The 24,272-nt window shown below is 47.0% G+C and overlaps 1 protein-coding gene across 1 annotated transcript in view; it reads right to left on the bottom strand.

Moving 5' to 3' along the window:
* The window catches only part of runx2b (RUNX family transcription factor 2b), a 20,898-nt gene extending 1,478 nt beyond the window's left edge, over positions 1–19,420 (bottom strand). The window contains exons 1-6 of the mRNA XM_084699662.1: positions 19,083–19,420; positions 17,472–17,628; positions 15,653–15,757; positions 7,251–7,418; positions 5,406–5,567; positions 1–1,681 (exon numbers count right to left, since the gene is read on the bottom strand). The exon at positions 1–1,681 is cut by the window's left edge and continues 1,478 nt beyond it. Coding sequence (XP_084555788.1) covers positions 1,206–1,681; positions 5,406–5,567; positions 7,251–7,418; positions 15,653–15,757; positions 17,472–17,628; positions 19,083–19,355 — 1,341 coding nt within the window. The 5' untranslated portion in view covers positions 19,356–19,420 and the 3' untranslated portion in view covers positions 1–1,205. The remainder of the gene's footprint in view (positions 1,682–5,405; positions 5,568–7,250; positions 7,419–15,652; positions 15,758–17,471; positions 17,629–19,082) is intronic.
* Between the last annotated feature and the right edge of the window lie 4,852 nt (positions 19,421–24,272).

The following is a 24,272-nucleotide window of genomic DNA, read 5'->3' as shown; positions in this document are numbered from 1 at the left end:
CACTGTACTGTGTGCATAACAGTTACCCTCTGACCTGCTCCACTGCAGCTCTCCAGGCTGTGCTTCTCATAACATGGCACACTGTTGAGGATCTCAAGTTATAATCTGAGACTGTGAAGGAATCCATTCTAACTGGTCCCACCAACCTATCCATTTAGTTTCTCCCTGTGACCGCCAAAAAACTATATTTTCACTATACAGAAAAAACAATTAAAATAGATTAAACCTGACCAAATAATTGTTTTCGTGATTTGGAATAAATCCTTAATAACATTAAATTTGACTGGCATTGACAACTGCCAACAGACACAATAAATGTAATTGCTGTGTGTATTGTATGGGTCAATTCAAAGCCAAATGAGTTGCTCTCGGTTGTGGTGAAATCTAGCTTGAAAGTAATTGCAGAGGAAATATGCTGTCATAGTCTTAGAAAATCATGTCAAAACGTACATTGTAACAGGGTCTTTGGGTTGTAAAGAAATTAAACTTTTCACTCTTTAAATTACCTTTCAAAATCAATGTTAACTTACTCATATGCATCAAAAATATTCAGATTACAATTCTACGACTCAAGTTTCAAATACAATACATAATTTATGGCTTTATAAGTTAAAACTCCTTAAAAAAAACTCCTTAATTCACACCATCATCTCACCCACAATATACAATTTAAATAAATGATTTAAAATGAGCGTATAGACATTTTAAAGCAAATTTGCTGTTCATACCACCAAAGGTAACATAAGTGTCACTCTCATCGCTTGCTACTCAGTGCTTAACCTGCATCTTTATATTGTCGTAGTACAAAAACATGCTCTGCAAAAAGCCTTATAGAAATACAAACACTACAAAAGAAGCTGTCTTTTACAAAGTATCTGAACAATCCATTTGCTCGTGGATTATCATAAAACTGGAATAATGTTTTATCCACTTGGGTCTAGTAAACCATAATAGTCTTGTGTCTTTCTCATTATTGCTGTGAGAATAACTCCCTTTGTAGTGCCTTGGTCAAAACACATTCCAGGAAGACAAGTTCACACGAGTCTGTTTTCTTTTATCTCAACGTTAATTTCCGAGGAACGGAAGAGATAGTTTTTCTTTTTCTTTCTGCTAATTTGTTGCATAACTCAAAACTCTCCCAAAAGGTTTTGTGCTTTAAAACCAGAACATCGGTTGATGTTTTCCGCTTCTTGTTGTCCCTGGTCTCAGTAGGGCCTCCAGACGGCCTCATCCATCCTACCTCCAGGGTTGAGCACGGTGGGGGAGTTACTGTGGCTGCCATCCCCCTCCACTCCCCCCTCCGTCTGGCTGGGCAGGTTAGGATTAACCAGAGAGCTGCCTGTGGAAGCACTAGTGCAGGGTGGTATCATCCTGGACGGTGAACGATCACCCCCCGGAACCATGGAGAATTGGTACGAGCCGGAGGATGCTCCGTAGTAGAGATAGGGGGTGCTGCTGGTCTGGAACGGTCCACTCTGGCTCTGGGTGGAGCCGGGGTAGGGCGGGGGCAGGTAGGTGTGGTAGTGGGCGCTGCCCAGCGACATGGCGGAGGTGACCGGGGGGGTGTAGGTGAAGGTGGCAGGATAGTGCATCCTGGGACTGGAGAAACGACTCTCTGTCAGAGAGAGGCTGGGAAACTGGCGCTCAAACTGACCAGGGAACGGGCTCAGGTCAGACGTACCTGCAGACACACACACACGTACATGAATATGTGAGAGAGAAAAATAAATATACAGTATATTTCACACAAGTATATATGTATATTTCTCTATTCGTGCTCAATTATCAAGATGACTCAGCAACGAGCAGCCGTTTCTAAAGGATGTGTCTGCTTGAATCTATGTAATATTAAATTACTAGTTATTATAATGGGTGTTGACTGTGTCACTCTCTTTCGATTACTGTCTATGCTTCCATAGTTGTCAGTCTTGTTGATGTGCTATGTGAAGGGGGGTTTCAGTAATTGGTGTGTACAAAGTGCCTCTTGGGGATAATGTCCAATTATTTTATTGTGTCAGAAAAGCTAAATATCCAAGCACTGTGATCCATTTAAAATAATCTCTTCAGACACCATGTTGCCAATAGATTTAGAAAGTCATGTTCCAAAATCTTTTCAATTATGGTCTTATTTGTTGGATTTAAGATTACAGTAACTGTTATAGATTGTGTATTCATGCTTGCATATATGATTCTTAATCTGTGTTTACAAATATGCTTATTTATGTGTCCGTGTGTGAATGCATATAATGCTCACATGTTTATGCTTACACAGTATGTCCGTGTGTGTCGGCGGTTCATATCTGTGTATGTTTATCTTTGTGTGTGTGTGTATCTCTTTGTGTGTGTCTATATCTGTGTGTGTGCGTATCAGTCACTGTGTCAGTGTGTGTGTGTGTGCGGAGGGGGGATATGTGTGTGAATACTGCATGCACATTAAAAAAGCAGTTGGGGTGAATCAAGAGCAGAACACATGGAAGCACTTTGAGGAGAAGCAGTTTCCATGAGATCCATAATGAGGCAGGGCTGAGCTCTGATGTGGCTCTTCTGCTTGCCTCCCAACGGCTCCAGAGACAGAGAGTGTGTGTGTGTGTGTGTGTGTGTGGAAGTTATGTGTGTATGAAAGAGGGTGAGTGATATATAGATACATAGAGACACAGAGAAAGAGCGAGAGAGAGAGAAAGAGAGAGAGAGAGAGAGAGAGAGAGAGAGAGAGAGAGAGAGAGAAAGAATGAGAGCGAGCTGATCCCTCTCTCTCTCCATCCATTCCATCCCTTCGTTCCTCTCCACGCTCCATCCTAAAAAATACCCTGAAACCACTAACTGGCTGTGGCTAGCATCGCGCTGGGCCCAGAAAGTTTAAGGAGAATAGGAGGTACTCCCCACTCACACTATCCCCCTCCCCCCTCCTCCCCCCCCCCTCCCCCCTCCTCCCCCCTCCCCGGGGTGGAGCCCAGCCATGGCAGTCTTATCATAAATCACTAGGCGTCTTCCGTGTCACCATGTCTGGTGTGAGAGGGCGGGGATGGCTGGGTGGGGGGTGGTGGTGGGGGTGGGGGGGAGGGCTTAGTGTTTATGTGTGGGTGAAATTGCAATGCCGGGTTTGTCGCTAGCGTCAGATAACATGTGCTGTCAATTAAGGCCTTTAAACTTCCTTCTCTCCAGCAAGATCCATTCGATTTTACATCGACATAGTAGGTGATTGTCTTCGAAATAGAGGGACCAGTGTGACCTCAGAAGTGTACGGCAGTGTTCAATAAACTCCCGACTTCTGCTGTACACATTTGGACTCATTTACTGTACAAAGCCCTCTGTGATGATGAGCCAGATCAAGCTTCATTAGTTTAAATGAAACCAGAGTCTACGTTGTCTAAATATTTGGAAGTATTTTACAAACCCAAACTTTTGAACTTCACTTCCGAATTTGGTGTTTGACTTGAGTGATGAACTCCTGGAGCTGAATCACTGATTGCCTACTGAAGCATTTCTCTACATGAAGAGCCGGCAGACAGGAGGCCAAGGGCCCGGCACGTCGCTCCTCCTGTCTCTCTGTAGTGGAGCTCCAGTCAGGGGTGATGAAGCTGCTCTGAGCTCACCATGAGTCACACTTGTCTCATATCTCCCGTCATGAGAGAGCCCTCCTCGGTACACTCAGGAGCCGCTCGTATCCAGGCGTGGCAGTGTGGGAGTGCATCAGCACGTGGAAGCAAGCTGCAGTGGGAGCATGCATGCATGACGAGTGTGTGGAAGGGTGAAGGTGTGTGTGTGGGAGTGGGTGTGTGTGTGGAATGGTGTGAGTGTGTGTGTGGAAGTGGGTGTGTGTGTGGAATGGTGTGAGTGTGTGTGTGGAAGTGGGTGTGTGTGTGTGGAATAGTGTGAGTATGAGTGTGGAAGGGCTAAGAGAACAAAGCTCGACGTTCCTGAGATGAAAGCAGGGAAGGGGGGGGGACCAAACTAATCAGAGCTGACAAGGCAGCTGGCAGGATTTCAATCCCCCTCCGATGCACAGTCACACCGCGGCAACTCTTAAGCACTCACCCTCGCTTCGGGCTCAACGAGGAGGAATTAAGGTGTAGCACATCAACACAAGGAAGAGAGAGATGTTGACTGAAAAGAAAGAGTGTAGAGAGAGAGATGGCAGAGAGAGCAAGAGAGAGAGCAGAGAGAGCAAGAGAGAATGTAGAGAGAGAGAGAGCAAGAGAGAGCAAAAGAGAGGGAGCAGAGACAGAGCAAGAGAGAGAATGTGAAAGGGAGTGCATAGGGGAAAAGTATCACCTGGCGCTGGGTCAAACAGGTGTATGAAGGAGAGAACTTGCCTGGCCGCATTGAGGGCTTTTAAACGCGTGTTGGGGTCGGGGAAAGGCAGACGAATTAGCACACAGATGCTGCCGTTATTCTGAAGAAGGGACTGCATGAGTACCCAGCATGCCTTGGGAGAACCGTGGATCACTATAAAGCCACTTTATTGGTCCGTCACGAGCCTGTTATTATCCTGGGCCTGTTATTACCCATACTCCTCTGAGATCAAAGGCTTGGACAGACGAAAAGAGGAAACAATCCTCTTTTCCACTGTTTATAAAAAGCCTTCCAGAACCACTCTGAAGGCTTACAGTGGATGTCTCTCTCCCCTCACATTCATCCAGAATTAGCTAATGGTGACTTGTGCAAGTAAATTGGTCAGAGTTAGCCTGCCTTTTCTGACAAATTGTAAATATGCAATTACAGCTGTGAAAGCTCTCTCATTGGTTATGATGTATCAGGGACGAGTCTTTTAGGTGAGGTGTAGGGGTGTACCTGTGTGAGGGAGGGTGGGCAGGGAGCAGGGTGGGTGGAGAGGTGTACCTGTGTGAGGGAGGGTGGGCAAGGAGCAGGGTGGGTGGAGGTAGGGTGGAGCAGGAAGCAGGGTGGGTGGAGAGGTGTACCTGTGTGAGGTAGGGTGGAGCAGGGAGCAGGGGGGGTGGAGAGGTGTACCTGTGTGAGGTAGGGTGGAGCAGGGAGCAGGGGGGGTGGAGAGGTGTACCTGTGTGAGGGAGGGTGGGCAGGGAGCAGGGTGGGTGGAGAGGTGTACCTGTGTGAGGTAGGGTGAGCAAGGAGCAGGGTGGGTGGAGGTAGGGTGGAGCAGGGAGCAGGGTGGGTGGAGAGGTGTACCTGTGTGAGGGAGGGTGGGCAGGGAGCAGGGTGGGTGGAGAGGTGTACCTGTGTGAGGGAGGGTGGAGCAGGGAGCAGGGGGGGTGGAGAGGTGTACCTGTGTGAGGTAGGGTGGAGCAGGGAGCAGGGGGGGTGGAGAGGTGTACCTGTGTGAGGTAGGGTGGAGCAGGGAGCAGGGGGGGTGGAGGTAGGGTGGAGCAGGGAGCAGGGGGGGTGGAGGTAGGGTGGAGCAGGGAGCAGGGGGGGGTGGAGAGGTGTACCTGGCAGGCGTCGGGGCACGTCGCTGATGGCAGGAAGGCCTGTGGCTCGGCTGGCGGAGAGCGGGGTGGTGGAGTGGACGGAGGGGGAGGCCATGGGACTCAGGTAGGAGGGGTAAGTCTGCTCATAGGACCAGGGTGGGGAAGCCTGGGACTGGCGTGGGTCTGAGGGGGGGAGAGGGGGGAGGGGGGAGGGGGGGAACAGGAATAAAAAGAGGTGAGAATCGCTGCATTTCAGAATTTGTATTCCTGCCTTGTATTTAAAATACATTGCACGAGAGAGCGGAAGCGACAAGTTAAGATGTTATCGGTGTCTTATTCTATTTACCGTGCATTCCTGGATGTTTTTTCCAGTTATTCTCAGTTCAAATTGTTACGCAACCTCTCTTGCAATGACACATCTAATGTTTGCCTAAGCAGAGAAGATCTTCCTGTTTGCCTTTAAAAACATCTTGCACTGGCTTCAGGACTGAGAGGTTCTGTGGCACACGCCCAACATATAAACACACAGCCACACTCATGGCAACACACACTTTACAACACTCTCTGCATTCACATAAAGCCTAAACACCTATTTTCACATTGACCACAAACAGTAAGAGTCTTGAAGCTGAAAACGATCTACAGATTGAATATCAAAATGTGTACATTTATCGATATTCTAGGATGTAAACGTTTTCGTATATTTACAGAATCCAGCCGTCGGATGTTGACTTCAAGATCAACATCAAAATATTTACAGAGAAGCTGTGGAAACAGTCAGCACATGTCCGTTCAGGTCCACAAACGACCCACTGTACCCCTCAAGTACCGGGAAACCCTGAATGTGAAAGCTGAAGTGTAACCACCACATGTGACAGGAAGTGGCCAGCTGGACTCGGGCAGGAAGGCTAGCAGGAGGAGCTAGCAGGGAGGAGCTAGCAGTAGCAGTGCTGGCTCGGGTGACAGGTGTGTAGTCGTGAGAGATGGCGTTACCACCTCGTACGTAGAGAATGAGCATGAAGCAGGTATACCCTCCAGGTGTGACATTTCACCTGGACATACCTGCTCTATTTCACTAAGAGCCCATACCGCAGTGAGACTATTTTTACCTGGAGGGAGGCACGTGTGCATGGTGGCGGCTTAGTGATGATGATGGGCCCTCACGGTGACTGTGATGTGTGGTGAACATTAGGAACTGTATCTACCCTGACTGCTGAATGTTCTAGAAGCACATCTGGTACTGTATCTACCCTGACTGCTGAATGTTCTAGAAGCACATCTGGTACTGTATCTACCCTGACTGCTGAATGTTCTAGAAGCACATCTGGTACTGTATCTACCCTGACTGCTGAATGTTCTAAAAGCACACCTGGTACTGTATCTACCCTGACTGCTGAATGTTCTAGAAGCACATCTGGTACTGTATCTACCCTGACTGCTGAATGTTCTAGAAGCACATCTGGTACTGTATCTACCCTGACTGCTGAATGTTCTAGAAGCACATCTGGTACTGTATCTACCCTGACTGCTGAATGTTCTAGAAGCACATCTGGTACTGTATCTACCCTGACTGCTGAATGTTCTAGAAGCACACCTGGTACGGTATCTACCCTGACTGGGCAATGTTCTAGAAAGCACATCTGGTACTGTATGTACCCTGACTGGTGAATGTTCTAGAAAGCACATCTGGTACTGTATCTACCCTGACTGGTGCATGTTTTAGAAGCACATCTGGTACTGTATCTACCCTGACTGGTGCATGTTTTAGAAGCACATCTGGTACTGTATCTACCCTGACTGGTGAATGTTCTAGAAGCACATCTGGTACTGTATCTACCCTGACTGGTGCATGTTCTAGAGGCTCACCTGGTATCTGTGTTTGGCCCTGGGGGTTGAAGGAGTTGGGTCCAGGGTTGAGGGACGGCCGGGGTGGTTGTGTCGGCACGGCAACCCTCTGTCGGATTCTCTCCAGCTCGCTGAGGCGATCAGAGAACAGGCCGGTCTTAGGAGCATCCTCCATCTTCTGACGGTGCCCTGCAGACACACACACCCCGTCAGCCAGGCTGCCCCTCACCCTCACCGTGACCCACCACTGTACCAGGCCTTACCTCGCACTGCTGTCAGCTAACACCTACATCCACCTCACACTATGACCCCCATCCACAAGAGGTCATTTAGAATAAGAACTCGACGACCACAGAACTATTTCTACGTCTATGTTTCACCGGGCCAGAAGAAGCTTCGCGTGTTGTGTTTGCTTTACAGTGTAGTGTTGGCATAGTGGCGATCTTGGATCTTGTCATTCCTGTCATGCTGTGATGTGACAGTTGTGCTATGAGCCTTGAGAGCTGATCTTCTGTCAACAGGGCCTGTGTTTATATCAGCCAGAGGATGTATGCTGTGAGAGGCCAGAACTGGGATGCTGCATCCTGTTAGCGACAAGCTAGAAGCCAGCAGTTTACTCAGCCAGGACTCATCCTCAGGTAAACACTACAGCTCTGCTCCAAAAACCTGATTCTGATGCCATGATGGCGTCTTCCGTCTAGCTGTGTTCTGCCGCTTCCAAAACATCCCACAATTTCGTTATGCACTTAATGTACTGCATGACTCCTCTGTCTAACACACTCTCTCTCTCTCTCTCTCTCTCTCTCTCTCTCTCTTTCTCTCTTTCTCTCTCTCACACACACCTCCATGATGTGTGGATTGGTATGTCTGTATCTTACCTTATATCTCTACCTATCTGTCTCTCTCTCCTTTCTGTCTTTCTGTCTCTCTCCTGTCTGTCTCTCTGTCATTTAACACGTCTGTGTATTTGAACGCTTGCTCCCTCCTCCATCAGATCCTTTGTAAAGTAGGTGAAGTAAACATGAAGGTAAAGAGACTCATGGCAGAGCTGGCACAGTGCCATCTGGCACAGGCAGGGACAGGCAGCTGCCTCCAAATCCTGTCCAACCTGCCTGAGCAACACACAGACACGCCTCTACAGTAGCCCAGGGAGGGGGTGGAGAGACTGGGGTCAGGGGTTAAAGGCATCCTCGAGAGGAACAGCAGAGATGAAGAGGAAGAGGAAAGAAGATGAGTTGAATGAAGATGAAGAGAAATGAGAGAAGAAAGAGCAGGAGGTTGAGGAGGACCAGAAGGTACACGAGGAGACAGAAGTGACCGAATATTTGAGGTTTCCATCAGTTTCCTATTCAGTGTTCCAGAGATGTCACATGGACAAATACATCCAGATAGATGATGATGTGCTACTATGTCAACCCCGCCTCGGAGCTCCCCATCTCGATGACCTCAAACAGCAGAGCACACTTTCATGACATCACTCACATGGATAATTCATTCATTTCAACATTTGCCATCAGGCCGGCGGATAATTTGTGCCTTTCACTGGCATTACTTATTTCTCTTAGCGGGCTGTGCCCAGTCAATCATAGGCTTTCCACTCCTAACAGACTGAGTTTCTCTTTAAAACAGCGATGGGACACAGTGAGGCTTTGTGCGCGGCCCACTCCTAGAGATGGGTATAAATAGCTGGGGGGGGGGGGGGGGGGCGAGACATGGGGGAGGCAGAGGAGGGTGGGGGCAGGAGGGAAAGGAGGAGACCCTGATGAACAGTAAATTAAGAGCTCTGGATGGGTCCCCAGTCTGCAGTCTGGGGGCTGACTGGGGCCCACTGGATCCTCCCTGAAGCGCCGTGAATGGTGGAACAGTTAAGAGGACCAGGAGGTTTCCTCCGCACAGCGCAGAAGATCCAGGAGACTCTCTGAGACACGCCGTATCCAGTCTGGGCTGGATCCAACGAGGGATGTTTTCACTCACAAGGGCGGAGTGTCTGTAAATACACTGAACTGCCTGATGTTTCCCCAGGTATTTCAGACAGTCTGGGACAGGCTGATACAGGCTGGGCACTGTCTCTGTTAACACTCCCAGGTCAAGCTCAAACCAGTGGACCGCTAGTTTTCCCTAACTGGCTGGATAGTGGGTACCAACAGATAAGGTGGGCAACCTGGCTGTGGTCATAAGGGGCAGCGAAGCATGGTTTTCAACCATGAAGAAATGCGACATGGTAACCACTACTATGCATTAAAGTCCAGTGCATAGTGAATACACCCTGCCCTCACAGTCCATTAGTTTGGTGGCTCTGACAGTAAATACCGTTTTTCAGGCCTTAATTACACCTTTTAGAAGACATCTGTTGCCAAACACAAGATTTCTCAGCTGTTTTATCGGAACCCTAGCAGGGCGTTGGAATGAGCCGGGGTATTTAAAGGAGCGGGAAGGCGGATGATTTCAGCGCCGGAGGGAAAGTCCCTCAGATTCCCATCATCCCTGTGAAAATAGCCCAGATTTTCGATAGTGTGTGCCACTTCCCTGCCCAACCAGCAGCCGGAAACACACAGATTCAGACCAGATGTTACGGTAATACACAAGCGCATGGACACGCACCTACACACACACACACACACCTACACACACCTACACACACACGCGAAGGTTAGCACGGACACACAAACACACGTTTGTCCCAGCTCCATCCATTATCTGCCATCTCTGCAGATCAAATCGAACACCCAGCGATCCCAAAACAGTGTTGTTTGTAGCAGAGAGATAATGAACTGGAGACCTATCCACCACAATGGTCTGAAAACACTGTAAGTAAGAGCAAGACGGGTAAACAGTGTGTAAGGCCTAAGTAATTGATGCCAGATGGAGATGTGATCTGGGACTGAGTGCCGTGATCTCTGATGGATGATGAGGTGAGTTGTTTCCCTCTGAGGCACGGGCTGAGACTACCAGTCTGAAATACAATAGCTCTCCTTACCAGCCAAGCAGGCATCCTCTACAGATGAACTATTTAGAAATTCACTCCGGCTGACTAGGGTTGCGTAAGAAACACATGTGAACACAAGCCGAATAAATGGACATCTTATAAATTCACTGTCACGTCATCCCTGAAGCCCAGTAGGCTTAGGGTTTATGATTATGGTGTGACCTGTGATTAATATATCTACCTTGATTTAGGAGCAACACGCTCTTGGAATATCAGTCTGTGTGTCTGTCAGTCAGTTTCTGCTAGAACAGCCAGTAAAGAGCATGACTGAATGCATTCGTCTCCATTTCACTTTTTTATTTGGAGCTTTCCCAGTGGCTGTGTTGTTTTTGTGAGGAGTCAGAAACAATGAATTATTTCAGGTGGCAGTCTGAATCTGGCAGAGCGTGAAGAGAGAGGAAAAGTGCTGAGTGGGTGACAGCCAGACGCCCGTCTACCATGGGGGTCTGTAGAAGTGGAGAGAGAGAGAGAGAGAGAGAGAGAGAGAGAGCAGAGGAGGGGAAAGAGGGAGAGAGAGAGAGAGCAGAGGAGGGGAAAGAGGGAGAGAGAGAGAGCAGAGGAGGGGAAAGAGGGAGAGGGAGAGAGAGCAGAGGAGGGGAAAGAGGGAGAGAGAGAGAGCAGAGGAGGGGAAAGAGGGAGAGGGAGAGAGAGCAGAGGAGGGGAAAGAGGGAGAGGGAGAGACGGAGCAGAGGAGGGGAAAGAGGGAGAGGGAGAGAGGGAGAGAGAAAGCCAGGCTGTTGTGGAGAGCTGCCAGCCATCTGTGTGGTCCATGCGTTCCAGCCCTGAGGAAGCAAGCCAGGCCAGGGAAGGGCACACATTCACTCACACTGTACACACATATGCTGTACTGTACATAAAACCCGCACACATCCACACTAACACTGAACATCCACTTTGATGCTCTCTCTCTCTCTCTCTCTCTCTCTCTCTCTCTCTCTCTCTCTCTCTCTCTCTCTCTCTCTCTCTCTCTCTCTCTCTCTCTCTCTCTCTCTCTCTCTCTCTCTCTCTCTCTCTCTCTCTCTCTCACACACACACACAGACAGTCTCAGACAGCCTCCCTCATCACCTCTCCGCTCACATGAAAGTGTTTTTATTCGGAACAAAGAGAGTAAATCTCTTTGAGATGTTTTAATGTTGTTAATGTGCTGCCTCAGTCCCTGACTCTGTAGACCTGACTGTGCTGCCTCAGTCCCTGACTCTGTAGACCTGACTGTGCTGCCTCAGTCCCTGACTCTGCAGACCTGACTGTGCTGCCTCAGTCCCTGACTCTGTAGACCTGACTGTGCTGCCTCAGTCCCTGACTCTGTAGACCTGACTGTGCTGCCTCAGTCCCTGACTCTGTAGACCTGACTGTGCTGCCTCAGTCCCTGACTCTGTAGACCTGACTGTGCTGCCTCAGCCCCTGACTCTGTAGACCTGACTGTGCTGCCTCAGTTACTGACTCTGTAGAGCTGACTGTGCTGCCTCAGTCCCTGACTCTGTAGAGCTGACTGTGCTGCCTCAGTCCCTGACTCTGTAGAGCTGACTGTGCTGGCTCAGCCCCTGACTCTGTAGAGCTGACTGTGCTGCCTCAGTCCCTGACTCTGTAGAGCTGACGGTGCTGGCTCAGTCGCAGTATCTCAGGCCCTCTGCCTCCTAGCTTTGTGTTCTGTCTTATAAAGCCTTGGCATCTGTTCATGGAAGCTCATGAGACATCCGTCTCTCTGCCTCAGGATTAGACTAGAGTATCTCGCTCTCTCGTTCACTTCTTTCAGTCTCTCTTTCTCTGTTTTTTTCCCTCTCTCTTTCTCTCTTCTCCCTCCTGGAGTTCAGGGGGCTTTATTGGTCCTGCTCCCATTGTTAAGGCATGTTCTGAATGAGTCTGCAGCTTCAGCAGATACCACACTGTCTGTCTGTCTGCGAGTGAGGGAGTGTGTGTGTGTGTGTGTGTGTGAGAGCATCAAAGTGGATGTGTGTGGATGTGTGTGAGTTTGATGTACAGAACAGCATATGTGTGTACAGTGTGTGTGTGTGTGTCCATGGGTGCATGCGCTCTCGTGTGTGAGGATGTGAAATAAGGGCGGGACCATCCCTTTCAGAGATAAACAAGCCCAACCTGTGCTGACATGTGACCTATGTTTAAAGTTGGTATTGGATTGCTCAGGTCTTGCCCGTCAGGCTCAGTAACATCACGACAGACATGATGACGCACACAGAGAAGGGCTCACGCTCCGAGAAGGCGTGTGTGTGTCCTAAGGTATGAGAAACTGACCTTAAGAGGATGACGGGCCGCGATAATGCTGATATTCCCATTGTATACTTGAGAAGCTTGCAAACAGTTCATTAGTATCTCTCACAACATACACGTGCGGTGAGGTTTTGTGGGAGGGCTGTGCCTAACATCAAGTGTGTGTGAATGTGTGGAGCGATACAAAGCTTGGTTTGGCAAAGGAGACCACTGAACCACTAATATTGTCTCCAGGCCTCTGAGCTACCAGACTCATACAACACCAAGACCAAACTTGTTAACACCCTGACCAAAACTAGACCAGACCCAGACCCAGGCCCAGGCCCGGCACATACCAAGACAGGGGCCAACAGCACAGAGGGGCCTGACCACTAACCTCGGACAAAAACCATGAAAGACACAAAGGCATGCACACACACAGCAACACAAGACATACATGCCACAAGTGCTTCAGTCACCTCCTATGGTTGGCTGTCGATAATAACCAGTAATGGAAAGAGAGTCGTTTGGACAGAAAGCCTGGTGCTGTGCTCACTATCTCCAGTCAGAAGGCTGATCCTGGTCATGCCCAGGATCTGAGGAGACACAGAACCACCTATAAAAGCATGTTGGTTTAACCAACCCCTCCCAGTCTATTAGTTCAAATGACGTTTAATGAGACCTATTAGCAGTGCTCCAAACCAGCACTGTTACTAAAACAGACTACTGACACCAATAACACACACACACACACACAGACATACATAAACACACGCACACACGCGTGTGGGTACACACAAACATACACAAGCTCGCACACACACAGACACACTTCTGGGCGTAGTGGCAAACCACAGGGCAACCAGGACCTGTCATCTTATTAAGCACAATGCGAGCCACAGAAACCACATTAACCTCTGGCTAATAACACGGTGACCAGAAGGACCAGACAAACCACTCACCAACAGTGCAGCCACACTCCCACTGCAGTCCTATCAACACAACCAGGCCCAAACCTCGCAGTCCTTGCACGTTACCACAGAGAACCGTTACTTTATCAACCAAACCCAGAAAACTGTAACTGATTCCAAACTACGCCGGGGAACTTGATATGGCGGTTCCAGTCGTGTGGGACTCTTATGGTAACCATAAGGCCTTGACAATTACATCAACTAATTATTAACATACTTACTGACTGACACCCTGATCAACTGCATGGAGGACACGGATGAAAAGTTAACAAGAACAAAATAACAAAACACTGTGTAGCAGATGTCTCTCGTGGACAAACCAGCTGTCCCGAATCTTTCAAAGATGATTGTTTTGGAGTGAATAAACGTGCTATTCCTCTCTGTCACTTTGAAAAATATGCAGAAGTCGAATGGTTTAGACAAATGACATGTAGTCGTGACAGCGTGTGTGCGTGAATGTGTGTGTGTGTGTGTGTGTGAGTGTGTGTGTGCGTGCTATGAGCTAAGACAGCCCAGTGTTCTCCTCTCTGTGGGGTCCCTCTAAGGCGTACTAGGGGCCTCCTAATTACACACTTAATTTAACACCAAATAGAGGTGGAAAGGCAGACGAGGGCCCCATGTGTAAATGAAGCGTTCAAAGATAGCAATGGCTGGCTCTGAGCTGGGAGACTGTCAGCACCGGGCCTGGGGCGGGAAGGCCTGGTGGTGGGCCCGAACAGGGACACACATGTGGGGTTGGCCACCCTGTGACCCAGACCCTGTGACCCAGACCCTGTGACCCATGCTCAGTGACCCAGACCCTGTGACCCAGACCCTGTGACCCAGACCCTGTGACCCAGACCCTGTGACCCAGGCTCAGTGACCCAGGCCCTGTGACCCAGACCCTGTGACCCAGACCCTGTGACCCAGGCCCTGTGACCCAGACCCTGTGACCCAGACCCTGTGACCCAGACCCTGTGACCCAGGCTCAGTGACCCAGACCCTGTAACCCAGGCTCAGTGACCCAGGCTCAGTGACCCTGAGAGAGAAGCGTGTTCCGAGACACACGTCCCTGGGAACCGGTGACAGCCACTTCACAACTCACATGCAGTGGAATGCTATTGGTGGAACACTGGCGGAAAGCAAAAGCGTTTGATGAAGAGGAGTTCAGCGTTCTGTATTTATAGTGTATTTCACACCTGGTTGATCACGTCCTCAAGACTTCAGAATATGTCTGTGGGCCGAAGGGACTTTAGGGCTGTTGTTGTCGAGAGAGAAAACGGTTCTTTGTAAACAAATTCCTTCCTGCCTCCCATCCGCCGGTCTCTAAGTAACGGGCCCAGACTGTGGGTGTTTGGAAGCCATCTGACAGAGACGGCAGATGCACAGGAAATGCTTGCGATCAAAGTGAAGAGCGAGTGCTCTTCGCATATCCGTATGTGTTACTGTGTGAGCTCGCATTCTCATGTGTGTGTGTGAGTGTGTGTGTGAGTGTGTGTGTGTGTGTGTGTGTGTGAGGGGCGTCTCTGGCGCCAGGGGGCAGGTTTCATCCAGAATGATGACCCACTAATCCCCGTGACTCCAGATTTGTCGCTGTCTCTCCGTCTGTCTCTGAGTCCCAGTGCCATGTGTGTTTATAGGACGGGAGGAGGGTTGTTTGTGATGTGCTAGTCTTCACTGAGACGCCAAAGATGTGAATATGTTTTTATGAATAGGCAGGGCTGGGGAAACAGCTGCCTGCCAGACCAGTTGGCACTGATGGCCATAGTAAAGTTTTTTTTCCTCTTCAGTTGTTTTTATATGGCCCATTAAAATGAGCTGATGCTAGCACTTTGCTACCCAGTGTACCCTTCGTGATGCACTCTCTCTCATACCATCGCATGGGAAGCGAGGCTATTTCTGAGAAGTCAAGTTAATTAAAAACCTGTTGATTGCCACTTAAAATAATCGGAACTTTTTCCAGTTAAGGGTTTGAAAAAAGTATGTCTCTATCCTTTGTTTGTGTACTTGTTGTTTTACTATCTCCATTTTAGACAGGCGCCACTATTTAGTACTAGGCCTTGACTGTTGTGATTGGCTATCTGTTCGTAGGACACACCCACAAATCAGCAAGTCTGACAAAAACAGCCTCAGCCAGTCATTATTACACTCTGGGCGAGTGTGTGTGTTTGTGTGGGTGTGTGTGGGTATGTGGGTGTGTGGGTATGTGGGTGTGTGTGTGTCTGCGTGTGCGTGTGAGCGTGTCTGTGGGTGTGTGAGTGAGTGTGTGTGTTGTACTCACTCCTGGGCTCTCGTGGTCCATCCACTGTGACCTTAATGGCCCGGTGGTAAGTGGCCACTTGTGGGGGGTTGGAGAATACCGTGATTGTCAGGGTGAAGCTCTTTCCTGTAGGGACATTAGAACACATCAGTCATTCTCAAGGGCAATGCCCTGCATTCATACACCACAACCCTCAAGCCCCAATTCTAGCTAAGCCCATAACAGCATGTCTTTAAGAGCGCAAACTGTAGTCAAGTAAAAAAAAATAAACACCTGACAAGACTTTTAATACACCTGAAGATGAAACATTTAGACAGTCAAACAGTCCTTGTGATCATAAGCTTCTCCTTGTCGAACCCTGTCAGTGTTTGCGTGGGTGAGAAGAATCTAGTCACTTCCTCCTCTGCTAATCCCTGGCAGTTGCTGCTTTGCCTGGGGCTGACTGTGTGTGTGTGAGAATGAAATAAATAGTGTGTGTGTGTGTCATTCCTAGGATTTGAGTTGCAGCAATTCTGTGACTCCGACTGAAGACGCCTATTCAGCACAAACACTAACATCTGAGGTATGCACAGAACTCACATCACCATGACTAGCACAGGAAACAGGAAGTAGGAGGCAGGTTTCTTAGTCTACACTCTTTCCTTGATTTTACAGCCTTTCCCTCACTATAATCCATTTCATGGTTTTGTCCACTGCTAACATAACACTGTGATCCCATTGATAAGCCAGCAACAAGATACCTCTTCAGATGACTCACATTCCTTAAGCTGAGTGGATGAGTTAACATTAGCTGTTGACCCTGTTCCGAGATCAAATTGGTGTTTTTGCCGGTACTTGCTGAAGCAGGGAATCCAGGATGGATAGCTGGTCCCAGGCTCGTGCCAGAAGGCAGCATTTAGTTATGCACAGTGACCCATATCTAATCACTACAGTCATCTGGAACCCTGCTAGGAAATAACATTCAGTTTAAGGTGTGGACACCGTCAGGTCTTGTCCCATACCTGTGACTGTTAGTCTCTCCCTCCTCTGCCTTCATGTCCTCTGTTCCCTTCACCCTGCCTGCTGGCTGTGTTCTGCTCTTATCTCTTTGTAGAGGGTATCCATTTCAGCCACCTGTGTCCTGATCCCCTTGAGTCTCCTATGTCACTTCCTGTGGCAAGATTCCATGTCACAGAGTAAAAGACGCACAAGGTTTCCATGGCAATGGGTCCTCTGCCATGCCTTCTAACCTCACTCCCCTCATCCATCCTCTCCTCTCTCCTCCTCAACCGAGTCCAAGGCCTGTTTACGTATGCCCAAATTCCTCCATCCTCCCTTCCTATTGAATCGACTTCATCTTAGTAAACCATTTCAGAGCAGATATAAAAGCTGGCTGGATGGAAGCTACTTGCCAGTGGAGAAACCAACGTGAGTAAAAGAAGTCCTGGCTCAGATGGAACAAAACAGTGTGCCAAGGAGGACAAAATCACCAGCACTGCATTCCTGCACAATAACATGCTTATTCTGAGAAAAAAGCTTCTTTGTGCCAAACCTCTTACCGTAAATATAATGATTTGGTTTCACAACTTGTAATTGACACACACAGAGTAACGAGAGTGATGCCAAATATTTGGGGAATGCCACTGGTTCCAATGTGACTGGTGCTCGACTCCTTCCACGGCTCCCAGCTTCCTCTAGTGAAAGACGGGCTGACGTCCAGCACCACCCATGGTGTGTGCATGCCTGTGTGTGTGTGTGTGTGTGGGTCAGTAGACCAGGGTTACACCAGGTGAACAGGAGCATCAAAAGGCTCTCCGCGGAGCTGCAGAGGCCAGTTTGACTGTCCTGTGGCGGGCCTCACCTCTCCCACTGCGCCCCACGAAGCGGAGGTCGTTGAAGCGGGCGACCTGGTTCTTCATCACTCCAGAGGCGTTCCGCAGCTCCGCGGAATAATTTTCGTCGTTCCCAGCCATCACCGTGACGACGGTCCCATCAGACACCTCTCCCAACGCCACCACCTGACCAGAAGAAAAACTTGTGATGTTGGTTACTATGGCTAGACTGAGATGGAAACTAATTTAGCAGTTTGTGCATTATGTTGGGTTGATTATCAATGTAATTAATAGATGCTAAGTTACTTTGTTCACGTACATAATTTTTATTAACTTACGTAAAATCTATATCATAATGGCCGAATGCATTTTTTTTGCTTGTGATCACTTTAAAATGAAGATAGAGTAAAGAGAATTTAAAGGCATTGATTGCTTGAGGCGTAGCCCTTGAGTAAATACAGATGGTGATTCACTTATTCAAATCATGTACCATGTTGATTCTGGTCTATTCTTTTAAACCAAGACATTATTTCTATTTCATGCACATGCATTTTTGAACAGGAGGAAATTGTATTAATGATTGTATTAATAATGTTGCTACCACATAGATGAAGGTGAATATAAAAAAAAAACGTATTGGATACAGATAAATTAACAATAATTACAGCGGTATCATAATTGAAGGGTAAATACAGAAGACAACAGTTTAATAATTGTGTAATTTCAAGTAAGTGTTAGGTTTAAATCTGGAGCCAAGGCCTAAGGACTTTCTGCAAGACTGTTACTTTGTTCTAAGAAAAGCAATTGATATGAAATTACAGAATAATAATGTGTCTGTCAGGGTGCTTTCTGATTCACAGGCCTTCTACAGAACCAACAGCCTGATGATATACTGCAATGATAGGTGATGGTGAAAAAAAGTTAACGATAAAATATTGAACAAAAATATGAATACAATCTTTAGGCCTATTAAATTAAATCAGCCTTTGACATTTTTAAATGGAGCAATTTCATTACATTGCATTTCAAATAGTTTATTCATTTTCTATATGTATTCATAGCCTAGCCTAATGTATTATCAAAGCAATCGTTTCTCCTAAATATTTCATAAAGAGTTTACATTAATTCACAGATTTGCAGGGAGCCTGACGTTTAAGATCAACAATAAAAGTTTTTATTTTACATATATTAGAATAATGCTGTTATGTTCAATTGTGGAGCCTGTAATGGATGATTTATCAAAATCTCATCAAAAAAAGGCAAAAGTTTATTTTGTTGTTTTTAATAAAAGTAATGCCTTCTCTTTACGTTATGTCAAGAAAGAATTAAAGCGCGGAGATATCAGAAACATTTAGAGACAACTGCTCATACCTTTTCTAGTTTTGTAGTTTGTAACTAATCGTCTGATAATTTAAACTTAAAATTGACACCAACTCCAAGTAGTCAAAACGTTTTGATGTATACGTAATTATAACAATTTGCCACTGACATGTACACTGTCACACTTTGAAATCGGCGTCCGACATCTTTTCATACAATGTATTCGTTTTCCAAATTCGAAACGATACAAGCCAACTCACGTGAAGTTTTACTCACGGGGAAATTCATTACAGAAAAATCGAAGTTTGACTTGGTCTTACCTTGAAGGCGACGGGAAGGGTTTTGTTGCAGCGCCAGTGAGAGGGCAGGACTGAGCAGAGGAAATTGGGACTGTCAGTCCGTACCAACTCCGCCGGGTGGTCAGCGATGATTTCGGCCATGCTGCGGTTTTCGTGCGGACGCAGTCTTGGCACTGCAGCGTCCGGCTGACCCGTCGGTGTGCTCACATCGTTCATCTTTCCCGGGACCGGCTGCAGGCTACTCGACGGTGGACTGAACCTCCGACTGGCACTGGGATCTATGGGAATTCGCATCACACCAGCCTAGATTAGCGAAAAGGCACCGAGACTCGGGGAAAAAAACAAATACAACTGTTCTTCACTCCTCTGAGGGCGAAACTCCGAGTGCTCCGTTGGTGCGAAACTTCAGCACTGCTGCCAATGGAAAATGGGACACGCAGAGCGCAGAGTTGCAAAACCCTATCCACTACAAACTTCAGCGGACGACTTCGAGTGAAATAAAATACTGTCCTGTACTAGAACACCATGTTTGAACGCATGATAAGGATGTTTCTAAGGACTATTCAACTGATGTTCAACTTTTCAATGTAAATGTCCAAGACAAAAACAGATTGATGTGTGAATATGGTTATGAACAACCCAAAAAATAAAAATCCAAGCACTGTAATTTACAAGAAGAAACTAAACTGGAACAATCCATCCAGATGTTGTCTACTCAAGACGTTTTTGTCTCTTTTTCCTTTCAGTGAAAACTTAAAGCGTAGCTCCAGGTGCGCCATTGAAGTCTTTGTGCCAAGCTGAAAAGCTAACTCTCAAAGCCTGCAGGCTATGTACACAAAAAAGTTTTCAAAGACAGAGGAGTAAGGTACGAATATTGCTTTGAACCACACATTGAAAAGCTGTTTATAGCCAGCGGTCGACACAATTGAATGTAGGCTATCTGCCATATAATGTGCAGGCTAATAAAGTATAGTCCAACAATGAATTCAACTTAAAGGGTTAAAAAGATTGTTGAAAAGTAAGAAAAAAAGCGGGCTAGATGAAAGAAGCGGAAAAACGCGGCTGGGTTTGTAGCCGTAAATGTGGTTAATGTTTGGAGGCCGGGTTTTCCCGTGCTGTGAGTTTTGTGGTTTATATAGCTACAGCGCCCAAGAATGATTGTGCTGATGCTACTAGAGCACGTGGTGTCTTGATTGACATCTATTGGAGCTATATCGTGATCAATACTTAGTGGACGTTCATCAGCCAATGCAGGCTCTCAGTATTTGTGAAATATTCTATACATGGTTGATGGTTTATATTTTTAGAAATAGGGCAAGTAGCTTTTTTCCCCTTCAGAAATAGCCTACTTAACATGCTTTAAAACAATTCCGGTAGCAAAATGTCATGTAAAAAAAAACAACAACAAAAAACATACCGACATGTTATGAGTTCCAGGGATAATCCACACGTCTACGATGTTCAACATATTATACTAGACTGAATTCGCTTTAGACCATTCCGAATAGGCTTGACCGTCTCCCCTCTCCCTGACCCCGTGAATGCCGCAAGCCTTGGACACACATGGCCACGTTAAACAACAAACTAAGAGATCTTATAACGAACTACTTTAGTCTAATTTATACACAGTTTGACAGACAGTCGCTTGCCTTCGTCTCAGGCAACACAAACTAGGTATGACCAAACCGAGCCTCGAGTCAATGAGTCACCAGGGAGCTGTGACTCAGGTGGAGACCGGGAAGCCGAGCGTTGAGTTACACTCGCTCACAGGGGAGTGCTGACCAGTATGCTCTGGTATACTCATATTATTAAGGGATAAAGATGGTTCTAAAGACCATTTAAACAATTAGAGAGAAGTGGTTGTGATATCATATCGAATTTACGTTAATCTATTTAATAAGAAGCATCGTTTAAATGATCTGAATTGGTTTATAAGTATAATTATTTATATATCTATAATAATATCGAGTCAATTACAGTGAATTTGAGATGAAATATATCCTGGCACGAATATAAATACAAGTCGTCTAAGATTGGTCACAGACTTTTGGTTAAGCGTAATTCCAGTTGTCTATATTGACGCTACGCAAATCCATTATATAGTTTGAGTCCGCGTGCCGCATTGCATTTTCATACTGCATGTTACACGTCTATGTAGTGACAATTTAGGATAAATTCAAATAAAGGTCATTCAAGATGTGTCTATCATTATGGCTCATTGATTCAGTTGTGGCCTGAATGACAAATGTCCTTCAAAGGTATCCTACATTTTAGTTTTAAACACAGGAATAAAGCTGAGAAAATAACTGTCAATTTATAGACAAATTTGGCAGTTGGAATGAAAGTCTCCCATTTCATAACAAAAAAAAAAAAATGTCATAGACCTAAAGCCTGAAACGAAGCAGAATTGAACCACCTGCAATGTCCCAGGCCTTCCAGAGAGCTGGGGTTATTCAGCCCCTCACATCCCCACTGTAGAGGGCATCCTCTTCCCTCTGAACCTTCTGGGTTCCACCTGCACCACTCCCTTCACTGCTCTGGCCTGGGGCAGGCCGTCACTCATCTAGTCAGGCAAGGCAACGCCACATCACACAACACCAGCGTCACAACACCAGAGTCCACAACACCCCAACTCAGAGCCACTGGGATCCCTGTGCTGTTTAACAGGCTTTACTGAAGGAACTTTACTACAGGGACCTTTGATAGCGGCCTCTATTTCTACGTGAAACAGACTACAAAAAGCACAGATGTCAGATTAATTATTCTCTTTATTTATGGAACCCTTTTCTGTTGTCACATACAGTTGGTTGATTTGGGTCTAACAGACACAACTGATTGTTACAGGCAAGATTATTGTTTGCAAGTTCACAGTCACATGGGAGTCAGATGGCTGACCGGTGAGGGAGTCGGTCTATTAATCAGAAGGTTGCCGGATCGATTTTCCGCCGTGCCAAATTGCGTTGTGTCCTTGGGCAAGGCACTTCACCCTACTTGCCTTGGGGGGAATGTCCCTGTACTTACTGTAAGTCGCTCTGGATAAGAGCGTCTGCTAAATGCCTGATTCTAAAGAATATAAAATATAACAGCAACAACTTCATACGCTTTTAGCCGTTCTAAAATGATGGCAATGCAAACGGAGGCTATTTTGTCTGAGTAGGGGGCTGAATGAGTTGGTTGTGGTGTGTGTGTGTGTGTGTGTGTGAACGAGAGGATGTGGGAGGGACATATAAAGGGATATAGTATAAAGTCAAAGAAAGCTCTGACATGCATTTGGCTCTTCGTCACATGGTAAAACGAGTGATTGAGTTACGCTTCCGTTAGATGGTGCCCAAAGAGCTAAATTGTTGATATTACCCAACATTCTCCAAGATCAGCTCACAATTTATGGATGGATACATTTGACCAGTTGTAATTAAATCTGTTAGGGCAGTAAACATGGTCTTACTGTAAATGCAGGGGGTATTATTTTAACAGAAAAGGAGTTGAATTTCACTTCTGATAATATCTGTCTTTCACCACTGAATTTATTTTCAGTGATGTGGAAAACATCCACAGCATGACACTGCAAGTTCATTTCAGAACTGTTTATTTGTATTGCTTTTAGATATTGCAGTGCCACTGAACTTTGGACGCGTGATTAACTTCATGTGAAGTCGTCACTGTACGTGCAGTATATGTTATGTATTATATTGCTGCTCTGTGGCATAGTTCCATAAGAGTTAGATCAACCCACGCCCTAGCTCCTTCCTCGCCACACGTCCCTGTGAAGGGAGGTCAACTCTGAAAAGCTGAACTCATCAAAGGGTGCTTGTCTCATCTGACTCTGCTTTGGGTCTTTGCAGAACGGCCAGCATCTGTCTCACCGGCTTTCTCCATATTCATCTGCCTGCCTGCCTGCCTGCCCGCCTGCCCGCCTGCCCGCCCACCCGCCCGCCCGCCCGCCCACCCGGCCGCCTAAGTTTCAAGTTCAGTTAATTGCCAATTGCAACAAGTACAGGTATGAGGTACAGTGGAATTCTCTGGATCTCCTCATGTCTGTCCATCTGTTCTCTTGATCAAAATGTGGTCTGAATGTTTGTGTGTAGTTGAGTACAGTGTGTGTGTGTGTGTGTGTGTGTCAGAGCGAGGCTAATCTTTGAGTCTGGGTCTACTGTATAATCCCTGAGGAGAGACGATACAAAGTGCAGTTCAATCATATTTAGATTCAGTGTTTCCTGGTTGTTAAGTTTCACATTTGGAAACAGAATAACAGTCAGAAGTGGTCAATGTTCGTTCTCTGACTGAATACGAGCTGCAGCTACTAGTGTCAGAAACTCACGCTTTCTTATTACAGTGTAATAAATATAGTCTGATTGTAAGACTGGTTCTCTCTTTTGTTCAACAGAACAGCTGGAAGTGCTCTGGCCCAGTTCTGTTTCAGTTCATCTACTGAATTACTCCACATGTGGAACTGGAATACTAAGCTGTAATGCAACTGGGAGCTCCATCCCAACACTAAATCATATTTCCCTGCATGATCAATAAAATAAGATTGAACACAGATTGATCAGACACGTCTATCAGAACTGCTCTTGGTACACTGGAAGTGAAAGACACTGTCGTTACTAAGATCTGAACAAGGAGGAGATGACAGCGTTTTCAGTTATAGCTTATCTGTCCAATTCCACATCCAGGTTTGAAGTGACACACTGACACACACTGACACCACCACTGTCTGCCTGCTCAAGCACATACCACACATACACACACACATACCACACACACACACATACCACACACACACACACACACTCCTAACCCTTCTCTATTAACCACACTTCATTAAAAAGGGGATGTGACACACAGAACTCAATGTTGAGGGGAAAAGGTAAATAAACAGGAGAGCAGGGCTGCACCAGAAGCCTTCAGACATGCACAACACATCAAGTTTCATGTCTAACCTCTGTATGTAAAGCCCTCCCTCCCTCCCTCCCTCCCTCCCTCCCTCCCTCCCTCCCTCCCTCCCTCCCTCCCTCCCTCCCTCCCTCCCTCCCTCCCTCCCTCCCTCCCTCCCTCCCTCCCTCCCTCCCTCCCTCCCTCCCTCCCTCCCTCCCTCCCTCCCTCCCTCCCTCCCTCCCTCCCTCCCTCCCTCCCTCCCTCCCTCCCTCCCTCCCTCCCTCCCTCCCTCCCTCCTCTCCCATCTCCTATTCGGCGTACTTTCATCGCACTGGA

This window comes from Hypomesus nipponensis, chromosome 6 (assembly GCF_054491055.1).
Source record: "Hypomesus nipponensis isolate SF chromosome 6, ASM5449105v1, whole genome shotgun sequence".
In the NCBI taxonomy this organism is placed as follows: Eukaryota; Metazoa; Chordata; class Actinopteri; order Osmeriformes; family Osmeridae; genus Hypomesus; species Hypomesus nipponensis.
Note: the sequence above shows the minus strand (reverse complement) of the source record. Positions and strands in the feature narration are given on the sequence as shown.